Source organism: Mytilus californianus, unplaced genomic scaffold, assembly GCF_021869535.1.
Source record: "Mytilus californianus isolate M0D057914Y unplaced genomic scaffold, xbMytCali1.0.p SCAF_11, whole genome shotgun sequence".
NCBI lineage: Eukaryota > Metazoa > Mollusca > Bivalvia > Mytilida > Mytilidae > Mytilus > Mytilus californianus.
In genome coordinates, this window is record NW_026262593.1 from 594,296 (window position 1) to 608,144 (window position 13,849).

Below are 13,849 nucleotides of genomic sequence, written 5' to 3' on the forward strand. Positions count from 1 at the left end.
TGATGTGAAACGTTGACGGGTAAATACAAACAAACATATAAACAGAGACTAAATATGATGTGAAACGTGGACGGGTAAATACAAACAAACATATAAACAGAGACTAAATATGATGTGAAATGTCGACGGGTAAATACAAACAAACATATAAACAGAGACTAAATAAGATGTGAAACGTTGATGGGGAAATATAAACAAACATATAAACAGAGGCTAAATATGATGTGAAACGTCGATGGGGAAATACAAACAAACATATAAACAGAGACTAAATATGATGTGAAATGTCGACGGGTAAATACAAACAAACATATAAACAGAGACTAAATAAGATGTGAAACGTTGATGGGGAAATATAAACAAACATATAAACAGAGGCTAAATATGATGTGAAACGTCGATGGGGAAATACAGACAAACATATAAACAGAAACTAAATATGGTGTGAAACGTGGACGGGTAAATACAGACAAACATATAAACAGAAACTAAATATGATGTGAAACGTTGATGGGGAAATACAGACAAACATATAAACAGAGACTAAATATGATGTGAAACGTTGATGGGGAAATACAGACAAACATATAAACAGAAACTAAATATGATGTGAAACGTTGATGGGGAAATACAAACAAACATATAAACAGAGGCTAAATATGATGTGAAACGTCGATGGGTAAATACAAACAAACATATAAACAGAGGCTAAATATGATGTGAAACGTCGATGGGGAAATACAAACAAACATATAAACAGAGACTAAATATGATGTGAAACGTTGATGGGGAAATACAAACAAACATATAAACAGAGACTAAATATGATGTGAAACGTTGATGGGGAAATACAGACAAACATATAAACAGAAACTAAATATGATGTGAAACGTTGATGGGGAAATACAAACAAACATATAAACAGAGGCTAAATATGATGTGAAACGTCGATGGGTAAATACAAACAAACATATAAACAGAGGCTAAATATGATGTGAAACGTCGATGGGGAAATACAAACAAACATATAAACAGAGACTAAATAAGATGTGAAACGTTGATGGGGAAATACAAACAAACATATAAACAGAGGCTAAATATGATGTGAAACGTCGATGGGTAAATACAAACAAACATATAAACAGAGGCTAAATATGATGTGAAACGTTGATGGGGAAATACAAACAAACATATAAACAGAGGCTAAATATGATGTGAAACGTTGATGGGGAAATACAAACAAACATATAAACAGAGGCTAAATATGATGTGAAACGTCGACGGGTAAATACAAACAAACATATAAACAGAGACTAAATATGATGTGAAACGTTGATGGGGAAATACAAACAAACATATAAACAGAGGCTAAATATGATGTGAAACGTTGATGGGGAAATACAAACAAACATATAAACAGAGGCTAAATATGATGTGAAACGTCGACGGGTAAATACAAACAAACATATAAACAGAGACTAAATATGATGTGAAACGTCGATGGGGAAATACAAACAAACATATAAACAGAGACTAAATATGATGTGAAACGTCGATGGGGAAATACAAACAAACATATAAACAGAGGCTAAATATGATGTGAAACGTTGACGGGTAAATACAAACAAACATATAAACAGAGACTAAATATGATGTGAAACGTCGATGGGGAAATACAAACAAACATATAAACAGAGACTAAATATGATGTGAAACGTCGATGGGGAAATACAAACAAACATATAAACAGAAACTAAATATGGTGTGAAACGTGGACGGGTAAATACAAACAAACATATAAACAGAGACTAAATATGATGTGAAACGTGGACGGGTAAATACAAACAAACATATAAACAGAGACTTAATATGATGTGAAACGTCGACGGGTAAATACAAACAAACATATAAACAGAGACTAAATATGATGTGAAGCGTCGATGGGTAAATACAAACAAACATATAAACAGAGACTAAATATGATGTGAAACGTTGACGGGTAAATACAAACAAACATATAAACAGAGACTAAATATGATGTGAAATGTCGACGGGTAAATATAAACAAACATATAAATAGAGACTAAATACAGTCTTCACGCTTAACCACAAGTCCTACGGCATTGGCTTGTAAAATTGCTTTCGGACTTGTAAAATTCTTCTCTACAAGCCAACAGAATCCAACTAAAATTTAAAAAAAACTGAGCTTCTGGCTTGTGGACTCAAAAGTTAAGCGTGAAGGCTGTAAAATATGATGTGAAACATCGACAGGTAAATACAAACAAACATATAAACAGAGACTTAATATGATGTGAAATGTCGACGGGTAAATACAAACAAACATATAAACAGACACTAAATATGATGTGAAACATCGACAGGTAAATACAAACATAAGTATAACAAAATTGAGAATGGAAATTGAAACATGCTTATAAAGAAACCATCAACACACCAGAGACTGAATATGATGTTTGAATTTAACTAATATACAAAACATACATGGATTTAGTTTACAATTATCAATTAGAAAATTATTGACAAAGTTAGTTTAGGGAATCTGCTTGTGGCAGAGGAGAAATAAGATGTTTGTTTGATAGACTTAAGGCAAAGTAAAATATAGGTACTGTAGGGTTAATTTTAAGGCAATGTAGATTAATGGTTGTCCTCCAAATGTAAAGACACATCTTTTGGTTCATTTTGTATTTCTCATTGATATATATCCCACCTCTATTGTTATACTTGTTGTGACAGATAAAATGCTGACAAGACATGTCAGAGAACACTTAATAAGAAATAACAGAAACATGCAAATTTTTATAAAAGATAACGAGGTTAAGTAACCACTAAATGTATTGTGAAATACAAATATTTTCTATTAGTTTGACTATTAATATAAACTAAATAATCATGTGATATTTCAGGAGGTCGGTGCTGAAGCTAATGAAGAACAAATGTTAAGTGCAATAAGGTCGATATTCCTGGTGTCCTGGAAGGAAAGTTCATCTGATACGCTTCATTTACCACAACTGAGCGACTCAGTTGACCAAGGTTAGTATTGTAGGTTAAAAGGTTATGTATGTTAGACTATAGGTTAATTTCATCAGTGCTCATTGGCAAAACAAATTCTGGAACAGGCATGTGGAGACAATGAAGATAGTCCATAGGCATACAATGATTAATATAGAGAAAAAACAAAGCGTCAAAAAGTGTTGAGTGTGCAAGTCTTATGTAGACATGTTTGCATGCTCCCTGATATTGGACAACCACTTTGAGTTAATTAACATTTTATAAATTCAATAACAAGGTCTTCATGGTAAAAATTTTGAAGCCACACGTCGGCTGCTCATTTTTCAGAAAATATTGAAAAGATTCTATTTTTGCCAAAGTAGAAATTTTTATAGGCCTGATGAAAATTTTAAAAGCTTTGACTGGTGGTGGCCAAGTTTGAATACTGTATAAAAGCACTTCATCTCCATAAAAAAAAATGTCACTTAAAAGACTGTTATCAATATTTTGTACAGGTTGTATAGATTATAAAGATTTGGTAAATGAGACAGTAATGGAAGTTTTGTTGAAGATAAGAGAAAGCTCTGATAATCCTATCCTGAAACTTAGAACTGTATCACCAAGGAAACCAGGCTCCAGTCCAAAAACGTAAGTCTCCACCCCAAACAATTGTATCACCAAGGAAACCAAGCTCCAGTCCAAAAACGTAAGTCTCTAACCAAAACAATTGTATCACCAAGGAAACCAGGCTCCTGTCCCCAAAAACGTAAGTCTCCACCCCAAACAATTGAATTTCATTGGAAATAAGTCGTATGTAAAACACTGAAAAATTATAACAAAATGTACACTCAATAACAAAATGTACTGTACAACAGGTATTTCATAAACAAGAAAAGGAAAAATTCCCTGATTGTCATTAATCTTTGTATACATTTTTAGGCAGTTAAGCTGCATTATGCGAGCACCCTAGATTTATGTTCTACCCAATAAATGCTGAAATACATGCCATTGTTATTATCTTGCTGGCTATTATGTTATTTATAACTAATTGAACATTTTTTTCATACTTTTAATTCTGGATTACAAAAAATATGACCAGAAAAACCTTAAATGATCGTCGAACCACCCAAAGTTTTGAAGTTGCACATATATAGGAAGTAGTGCTCAATAGAAATCTGTATGTAGTTTATTATCCCCTGTGCTTTTGGCTAAGATGTCAAAGAACAATTGTATGAAATATTTCATCAATGAAAATCAGTAATTACAAGTTGTTTATATTTAACAAATGGCAAAATGCGCATGAATATTGTTCATGTACAACAAATCTCTATGATAGAGGAAATATAGTTATATATTTAAGTTGGCAGTAATTTTAACTTATCTTGCCAAATAAGGTTGTTGTTATTTTATGAATGAAACGAGGTCATGAAACAGATCTGGAAATCGACGTTGATGGGATGTTTTAAGTTATGTGGACAACTCGTCGCCGAGACAAGTCGGACCGAATCCACTCGAACCGTCTAAGAAGACAAATCGGACAGCTTTTCAGATTTTCTTAGGGTTTCATAAAATGTAAGACTAACATGTCTAGCGGAGCCATAATCTTTTGTTTGTGCATTGGGGTCTATTTAGGGGTATTTTTAGGGGCCTAAAGAAGGGAGGGGTTTACTGAAGAACCCTATGGGATTTTATTATTTTAAATTTTCAAATGTCTATTTCTCGAAAACAGTAAGTGATAGACACACGTGGTCTTCAGTAATAAGAACAGGACAATAAAACAAATAAAATAAAATATAGGATGAGTCCCTGGGGATCGTCCCAACCCCCTTCAATTTGAAAATGTGCTTTTATCTTGAAAACGGTCATGATCCTCACCCTTAAACCATATATATACTTGTATGGGACAATAAAACAAATCAAATGAAAATAATTTGGGGGAGTCCCCAGTGTCACCCCATCCCCTTCTGTTTAAGAACTTGTTAATGGTCGAGATCCCCACCCCTTAACCATATATATTCATGTATGGGACAATATAACAAATCAAATGAAATAAATGGGGGAGTCCCTTAGGTCACCCCACCCCTCCTGTTTCAGAACTGTGAAATGGTCGACATCCCCACCCCTAAACCATATATATTCATGTATGGGACAATATAACAAATCAAATGAAATACATGGGGAGTCCCTGGGGTCACCCCACCCCCTCCTGTTTGAAAACTTGGAAATGGTTGAGATCCCACCCCTAAACCATATGTATTCATGTATAAGACAACAAAACAAATCAAATGAAATATAGGGGGAGTCCCTGGGGTCACCATACCCCTTCCTGTTTAAGAACTTGTAAACGGTCGAGATCCCCACCCCTAAACCATATATATTCATGTATGGGACAATATAACAAATCAAATGAAATATATGGGGAGTCCCTGGGGTCACCATACCCCTTCCTGTTTGAGAACTTGTAAACAGTTGAGATCCCCACCCCTAAATCATATATATTCATGAATGGGACAATATAACAAATCGAATGAAATATATGGGGAGTCCCTGGGGTTGACCCACTCCCTCCTGTTTGAGAACTTGTAAACGGTTGAGATACCCACTCCTCAACTATATTTATACCTGTTCGTCGTTTCAAAAAGATTTGAATGACATACAGGGTCACATATATATGCATATCACTTTACTAGACCTGAAACCAATATGTACTGGACTTTGCCCAATGTCAGGCGACCATGGGAATGACGAATTATGGGAGCTTTGTTTGGGAGACTTCGTAACGGCATCCTGTTACAATTATTTCTTATTTATTTTTAAATTTTATTGATGCAAAAAATGAGTCTAGGTTAATTGAATTTACTTTAATTGTTTTATTTCTGGGCCTATAATTATCATTTATGGCTCATTTTAAAGAAAACATATAAATCTTTCAAGCAGTGTAAAGCCCAAGATTGATTGACCAACAACTGTTTTATAATCACCTGTCATTTTATACCAAACTTGGTATGGAGTGACATCATGGACTTGGGGTGAAGATGGGGGTCGTTTACATTGATATATGCGTTGCTTTTGAAAACCTTGATGAAATATTAATTAATTTGCCTTAATAATCAATTCATTAAATAAACATAAATGTACAATATACGAATGTTTAATGTTAGTTCTTTCAAATTTTTAAAAAAAATGAAGCAAAACTGCCACAGTTTTCATAATTACGTTTGCCTTAGTTAACTGCCTACAGCGCTTACAGTGCTTTGATTCTTAAAAGAAACACTTTAACTATAGCTAGTATCTTCAATATGCTATCAGGAAAATCAGAATTATTTCGTCACTAATTCTACCTTACAACACCAACATTATTACATGTTTGATGGTTTTATAGTGGTGGACTACTTCTGTTGATTAGTATCAAGGATAATTTGTCAATGAGAATCGGATTCCATACATTAACTTCTTTCATTTCTTAGTTGTGAAAGATAACAGTAATGTTAACAGATTAATTATGGACCAGAACATTAATGTAATGTTGTATTTATTTATTTAGATCTTTAGCCCCTAGTTTACAAATACGATGAGAATTTAAGTATGAAGCAGAGACATTAATGTTATATTGTATTTATTTATTTAGATCTTTAGCCCCCAGTTTACAATTACGACGAGAATTTAAGTATGAACCAGAGAAATGTAAGGATACAGATTTGATAAACTATTTACTGGACAGCTATGATAGAGTGGCTATTGAAGAAAGAACAGCTCCTAAGGTATATAGGAAGTCTGCAAAAATTTATAAACTATATGAAAAGCAATGGTTTCTTTATCAATATTGGTATACTATAATCACTGCCATCTCATATATGATAAAGTGAAATGACTCGCACTAACAATTTCTACGTTCGTCCTGAATATGCATAAATATAATTGCTACATGGAATTAAGCAAACAGCCATCAATCTATCAAATCCTAGATGTAAGGTGTAACCTCACTGCATTAGTAATATCCTTTATTTTTTAAGTTAAATTGGATAGATATCTACATAATGAACCAACAATGACTCTTTAAGTGAGAGGCCATTATCTGTATCAGAATTATATAACAGTCCTGAGCCATCTCACACAGTCAAAATATTGAGACATTATTTTGCATTGGTTTAAAAGCAATTTGAAGGTGAAATTCACTATTTACTTATTTGCATCAATGTTACAGAGAGCAAGTATGCCACCTATGAGTACAATGTTATCTTCAGCCAGGAACCAGTGTGTATGTCATACAGCAATGGTTTTACAAGGAGTTTTTACTAGACCAAGGTAGGTTTGTATGAGGGTGAATATGTCATACAGGGCTCACACTTCTTCAGAATCATAGGGAGAAGTGGTGAGAATTGAAAGAGAAGTGGTCGTTCTCTCGGGGCGCTACAATGTTTGGATTTTACTATAACATAAAGGGCCATATGTATCTTTTTTTTTTATTTTGTTTAATTCATACCTGGGTATACAATTAAAGCAACATTTCAGTTTCAAAGTTTATCATGTCTAGTTGCACAATTATATTAGCCCTCTTGTCATAAAGTACCAACTAAATATCTAGCACTACTAATAAAAAAGTACTTTTTAGCTCACCTGGCCAAATGGGCCAAGTGAGCTTTTCTCATCACTTTGGAGTCTGTTGTCATCGTTGTCGTCCGTTAACTTTTACAAAAATCTTCTCCTTTGAAATTACTAGGCCAAATTTAACCAAACTTGGCCACAATCAATATTGGGGTATCTAGTTTAAAAATGTGTCCGATGACCCCGCCTGCCAACCGACATGGCTGCCATTGCTAAAAATAGAACATAGGGTAAAAATGCAAGTTTTGTCTATTATTTTGAAAACCGTTATGAAAAGAAAAAATCTGACTGAAGCAAAAATGTTCAGAATTTTCAGCTGTACCAATTGTCCTTATACGTCTAAATTGTCAAACGACTTCTTATAGGAGTTATTGCACTTCAATGACAAATTTAATCATTTTTTTCTAATTTTTGCCTATTATTTTGAAATTATAATAGATACAGAGAAACATTACATTGCAAATAGGATCAGCAAGACAAGTTCTAGAAGTAAATTCACATTGTAGAAATCTTCAGACGACTATTTATTAGAGTTAAAGCCCTTTGATGATGATTTTTACCAATCTTTTACGTTTTTGCTGTATATCTTAAAAATCATAATAGATAGATAGAAACTTAAATAAACAAAAATTATCAGCAAGACAAATCTGCAATTATTACAATACGGAGGAAATCAACTGACAACTCGATTTTTACCAATTTTTTTATGTTTTGCCTAATATAATAAAAATTATAATAGATAAATAGACACTTTAAATCACAAAAATGATAGGCAAGGCAAGATCTTTTCACAAGTCAAATTTTGCCAATATAGTTAGTAGATTGTCACTTTTGTAGGAGTGATTGTCCTTAAATGAGTTTTTTTTTTTACCCTGTTTTGTGCAAAAACTAAAGAAGATACAGAGAAACTTCAACTTCACTCAGAAAGTGAACAGTCTAAATGATCAGCAATACAAGATTAACAAAACAGATTTTTGTCATGAATTCTATTCTCGTCTAGGTGTAATACCATCAAATCATAGTATGTCACATCCGGTTGTATACAAGGGTTGAAAAAAATACTCACTTGAATTTGACAGTTGTGGGAAATTAATCCTACATTTCATTGCATTAAAAAAATTCATATACATGAACATATATCTTGGGTGCTTCAAAGCACCATTTTTTGGGTAAAGATTGCATGAAATACAATCAAAACCCTATGGTTCTTACTTGATATCTAAATCTTCCAATGTATATTACTACTTTTGAGGTACACATAATATAGTGCATTGATCATATATATCATTGTAAACATCCTGTCCATGAACTTTTCCAGAAATTTATCAATGAAAAATATTCTCAGATATTCAAGTTACAAAATAATGTTATACTTGTCAAGAAAATTACATAACTTGTGCAAGGTGCATTAATCTTATATCTGTTCTAAAAATATCAATGATGTCATTGTTCAAGTAATCTTAAAATTGAAGTTATCTTTCTTTGTCCATATATATTTGTAGTTGAATCAACTACAACCAATGTTTTGACAATGCAATGTTTAATTTTACTTTCCACTAATAAATTAAAGCAACCTTTACCCTTCAGTGCTTACAAGCACTTTGATTTTTATTTGCTGTTTCTATAGAATATTTTGGAAACTTGAGGTTACATGGTTACTAAAGCTTGTACAAAGGAAAAAAAGGGTTGAAATATGATTGGTTAATTTCCAGTGATGGTTATTTTCTTATATGCAATGAAATGTTATGTGAAATTTTGTCCATAGTACTGGACAGGATAAAAATTTACTCATGCCAAGTATTTCTTTATTTGAAACAAAGATAAATTCTGCACAATTTTTTGAAAAGTGCAAATTTAACAAAGACTAATCAGTCAGGGGCGTTACTTAAACAAGTAACTTTTTTTAGTTACTTATATAGGTAATTTTTGTTTTTAAAAAATATAAAATTACTCAATAGAGTTATTTTAAATTTCAATAGAAGCATGGACTAAATGAAGTTTTCATGAATTTTACATCATTTTATATCATAAAATTAAGAACTTATTAGATTTGAAAGGAGTATAGACATAAAGGGTTACTTTAAAAATAATGACAAAAATGTTACTTGAATAAGTTATTTTATACATCTTTGAAATAATTAGTAATAACTCTTATTTAAGGAGCATATGTAATTGTTTTGGGTTACACATTATAAATAACTTTAAGTCTTAATTAATTCACAAGTTTCTATCTATTTATATATGTCTACCTTCAAGATTTTCAAGGAAAATGATATTTTGATAGTCCATAGAGACCAATCTTTGACCCAGAAGCGTCGATATGAAAGATAAGTGCGTCAGAAAGGCAATTAAATTTTCAGAAGGATTAGATTTTATATTTCATGGGAAAAATAACCAGATGACTGTAAAAATTTGTTAAAACTAGTGAAATCTGTATAATAGGACACATATAAAAATAATATTTAGAAAAGTTACTTATATAAGTAATTTTAAAAGTTACTTGTTTAAGTAATGCCCCTGACTGCTAATAGGGGAAAATTAATGGTGGTATTACACCTCTTCTATGTTGGAGAGTTTCCTATGTTGAATATGCAAATAGACCAAGATGAGCGACACAGGCTCTTTCTTTAGAGCCTCTAATTTTGGCATGCAAAAATAACTGGAAGCAGTTGATAACGAAAGTCATATCACACGGCTAAGACAAATCTTCAGATTTAATGAATAAATATAATTTTTAAGCCCCACCTAGGGACATTATGTTTTTCGGTATGTGCGTCCGTTCGTTCGTCCGTCTGTCCCGCTTTATGTTACAATTTTTGGTCAAGGTAGTTTTTGATGAAGTTGAAGTCCAATCAACTTGAAACTTTGTACACATGTTCCCTATGATATGATCTTTCCAATTTTGATGCCAAACTAGAGTTTTGACTCCAATTTCATAGTCCATTGAACATAGAAAATGATAGTGTACTATGGACACATTCTCGTTTTATGTACAAATTAGTTTTATCAAGGGGTACAATAATACCATTGTTTTCAATAAGTATATGATAAATAGTTTTTTGTCTGTGGTGTTTTAGAACATGTGATATATAGTTTTCGATATTTTGTGTGTTAGAACATGGGATGTGTGATATTTGTACATAATTGATATTTTATTTGTTTTACAGATCTGGAATGTCCTTATTATTACCTTATTTATTGTCTCACAATCTTCCTCGAGGATTTCTACCAGAACTTGTACAGACAATCTGTCCTGATAGAGATACATTCTGTAAGGTAAGTCACAAAGTTCCTCCAGGATGTTTACCAGAACTTATACAGACAATCTGTCCTGATAGAGATACATTCTGTAAGGTAAGTTACACAAGTCCTCCAGGATATTCACCAGAACTTGTACACACAATCTGTTCTGATAGAGATACATTCTGTAAGGTAAGTTACAAAAGTCCTCCAGGATGTTCACCAGAACTTGTACACACAATCTGTCCTGATAGAGATACATTCTGTAAGGTTAGTTACACAAGTCCTCCAGGATATTCACCAGAACTTGTACATACAATCTGTTCTGATAGAGATACATTCTGTAAGGTAAGTTACAAAAGTCCTCCAGGATGTTCACCAGAACTTGTACAATCTGTCCTGATAACAATACATTCTGTAAGGTAAGTTACAAAAGTCCTCCAGGATGTTCACCAGAACTTGTACACACAATCTGTTCTGATAAAGATACATTCTGTAATGTAAGTTACAAAGGTCCTCCAGGATGTTTACCAGAAATTGTACAGAAAATCTGTCCTGATAAAGATACATTCTGTAAGGTAAGTAACAAAAAGTCCTCCAGGATGTTTACCAAAACTTGTACATGATTTGTTATTTTGAAAAAGAAACATTCGCTCAGGTATGATACAAATAGTACAGAAAAAAAGAATAAACAAAATATGTTGCACAGTAATTGTAACACACCAATTACCATCACCCATCTTCTCTGGTGAAAAATGAGACGAACAAGAAAGTACAAACAACAACCAACAAATACATAGTTCAGATACCCCGACTTGGTACGGGGAACAATGTTGGGTAAACCAATTTTACATATGAATGTATGATAAATTAACAGCTCTTTTTACAAATAATCATCTTTTCTGTGGTTTTTAATAGAATTCAAATAACTTGTGAAAAGATTTCTTTAAGTTACATTGTATTTCCTGCAGTGGTAAAAGTCTGGTTCCCTCATTGGTTTACACAATATGATTATAATGACCCTCTATGTTTTCATTGTAGATATTTGAACCAGTTCTCCACAGTTTAACACGGATGATTCATCCTCTGTCTCTAGACAGTGATGAGTATAAGGACCCTCTTTGTGTGTTGACAGAGTTGTGTGAAATAAAAAGTGGCAATACAAGGCCAGTCTGCTCACTGGTATGTACAAATCATTGTTGTCACTTTAATACACAAGGATTAGTTTTGGTAAGGCCCCAGTACATCCCAGCACAATATGTTCTTGGTAAAAATTTTCTTATCTTAACTTGAATATTTCGTTCCTTGAGTCATGCGCTCTTCGTTTCTTCATGGTAAATCATTCATGTCATGCATTTCAAGATGAGAACTTATTCACGTTATATCAATATGAAGCTTGCTTTGTTCTCGACTGATTCTCTGAGCTGAACTTTAAACATGCTAGTTCACTGAGCCAATCAGTCTTTATGTGGGAAAGCAGCAAATACAGAATTTATATCTTTTTGTTTTGTTCGATCAGGTCAGTGATCAAGCCCACCCTCTGCAGTCAAAATGAGTATGCTACATAAACGGGATTAATATTATTGTATTAACTGATTGCATAAAATTTTGAATGGAAATTGCTTTAAAAGTGCATTTAATACCAAAAGCCTTTATCTGTATCTTTGTTATAACAGGACACATTATAATAATTCATACATATATTATTTTTTAAAACTTCTTCAATACATGTTTCGTATGCCCCCACCCCAGCGGAGGGGGCATTAGTTTTCCCCCTGTACGTCTGTATGCCTGTCAGTACGTCTCAAAATTAGTTTTACTCTAATCTTAGTTTGCCTCAACCAAATGTAATGAAACTTATATATACATAATATAAAAATAAGGAGATGTGGTTCAACAATGAGAAAAAACCCATACGGTATAGTCGGCTATAAAAGGCCCCATCATGAAAAATATGAAAGAATTCAATTGAGAAAACTAACTGCCTAATTTATAACAAAACAAATATGACAGACATGAACCAACGACAACCACTGAACTACAGGTTCCTGACTTTGGACAGGCACATAAAGAATGTGGCGAGGTTAAACATGTTTGTGAGCACTCAACCCTCCCCTAACCTGGGACAGTGGTGTAACAGCACAACATAAGAACAAACTATAAAAATCAGTTGATAAATGCTTATTATCACCAAACTCAGATCAAATTTATTTTAACTGATTGCATCACATTTTGAAATTTTGAATGGAAATTGCTTTAAAAGTACAATTAACTAGAATAAAATTGAGAATGGAAATGGGGAATGTGTCAAAGAGACAACAACCCGACCACAGAACAGACAACAGCAGAAGGCCACCAACAGGTCTTCAATGCAGCGAGAAATTCCCGCACCCGGAGGCGTCCTTCAGCTGGCCCCTAAACAAATATATATACTAGTTCAGTGATAATGAACGCCATACTAAACTCCAAATTGTACACAAGAAACTAAAATTAAAAATAATACAAGACTAACAAAGGCTAGAGGCTCCTGACTTAGAAGCCTTTGTCTATATTATGTTATAACAGGAGACATTTTCATAAATCATACGTATATTAAAAAAAATCCTTCAATACACAATTATGTGTCGTGTCATATCAATGTTCTGTCTTTTGTATAGATCCTGAGTGTGGCATAGCTGAGTTTTATTCCTTTAAATGATTCTTTCTTATTGTTTTTATAGATAGTAAAACAGAGTAACTGGTTACCAGATTCTTTAACACAAGCTGCAGGGATAGAGTTAGAGAAGTTGTCTGTGTTAGGACCATTTCTTGGTTTATCATTGTTTGCTGAAGATAATGTGAGTTGGTTTTCAATAAGAAGTGACAAAGTAAAATGTTACAGAAAAATTGAATTGATCCATTGAAATACAAGAAAATCATTCAATGAATTGTAATAAAAGCTGTAGTCTTTAATCAGGTCTGAGTTACAAGAAGATATCTTAAAGATGACAAAATA

At 32.8% G+C, this 13,849-nt stretch overlaps 1 protein-coding gene across 2 annotated transcripts in view; it reads left to right on the top strand.

Moving 5' to 3' along the window:
- The window catches only part of LOC127719322 (ubiquitin conjugation factor E4 B-like), an 82,592-nt gene that overhangs the window by 35,712 nt on the left and 33,031 nt on the right, over nt 1–13,849 (top strand). For both annotated transcript variants that reach the window (XM_052225378.1, XM_052225379.1), the window contains 7 exons: nt 2,925–3,051; nt 3,525–3,657; nt 6,638–6,770; nt 7,214–7,314; nt 10,782–10,890; nt 11,896–12,036; nt 13,575–13,691. In XM_052225378.1, the coding sequence (XP_052081338.1) occupies nt 2,925–3,051; nt 3,525–3,657; nt 6,638–6,770; nt 7,214–7,314; nt 10,782–10,890; nt 11,896–12,036; nt 13,575–13,691 (861 nt within the window). The remainder of the gene's footprint in view (nt 1–2,924; nt 3,052–3,524; nt 3,658–6,637; nt 6,771–7,213; nt 7,315–10,781; nt 10,891–11,895; nt 12,037–13,574; nt 13,692–13,849) is intronic.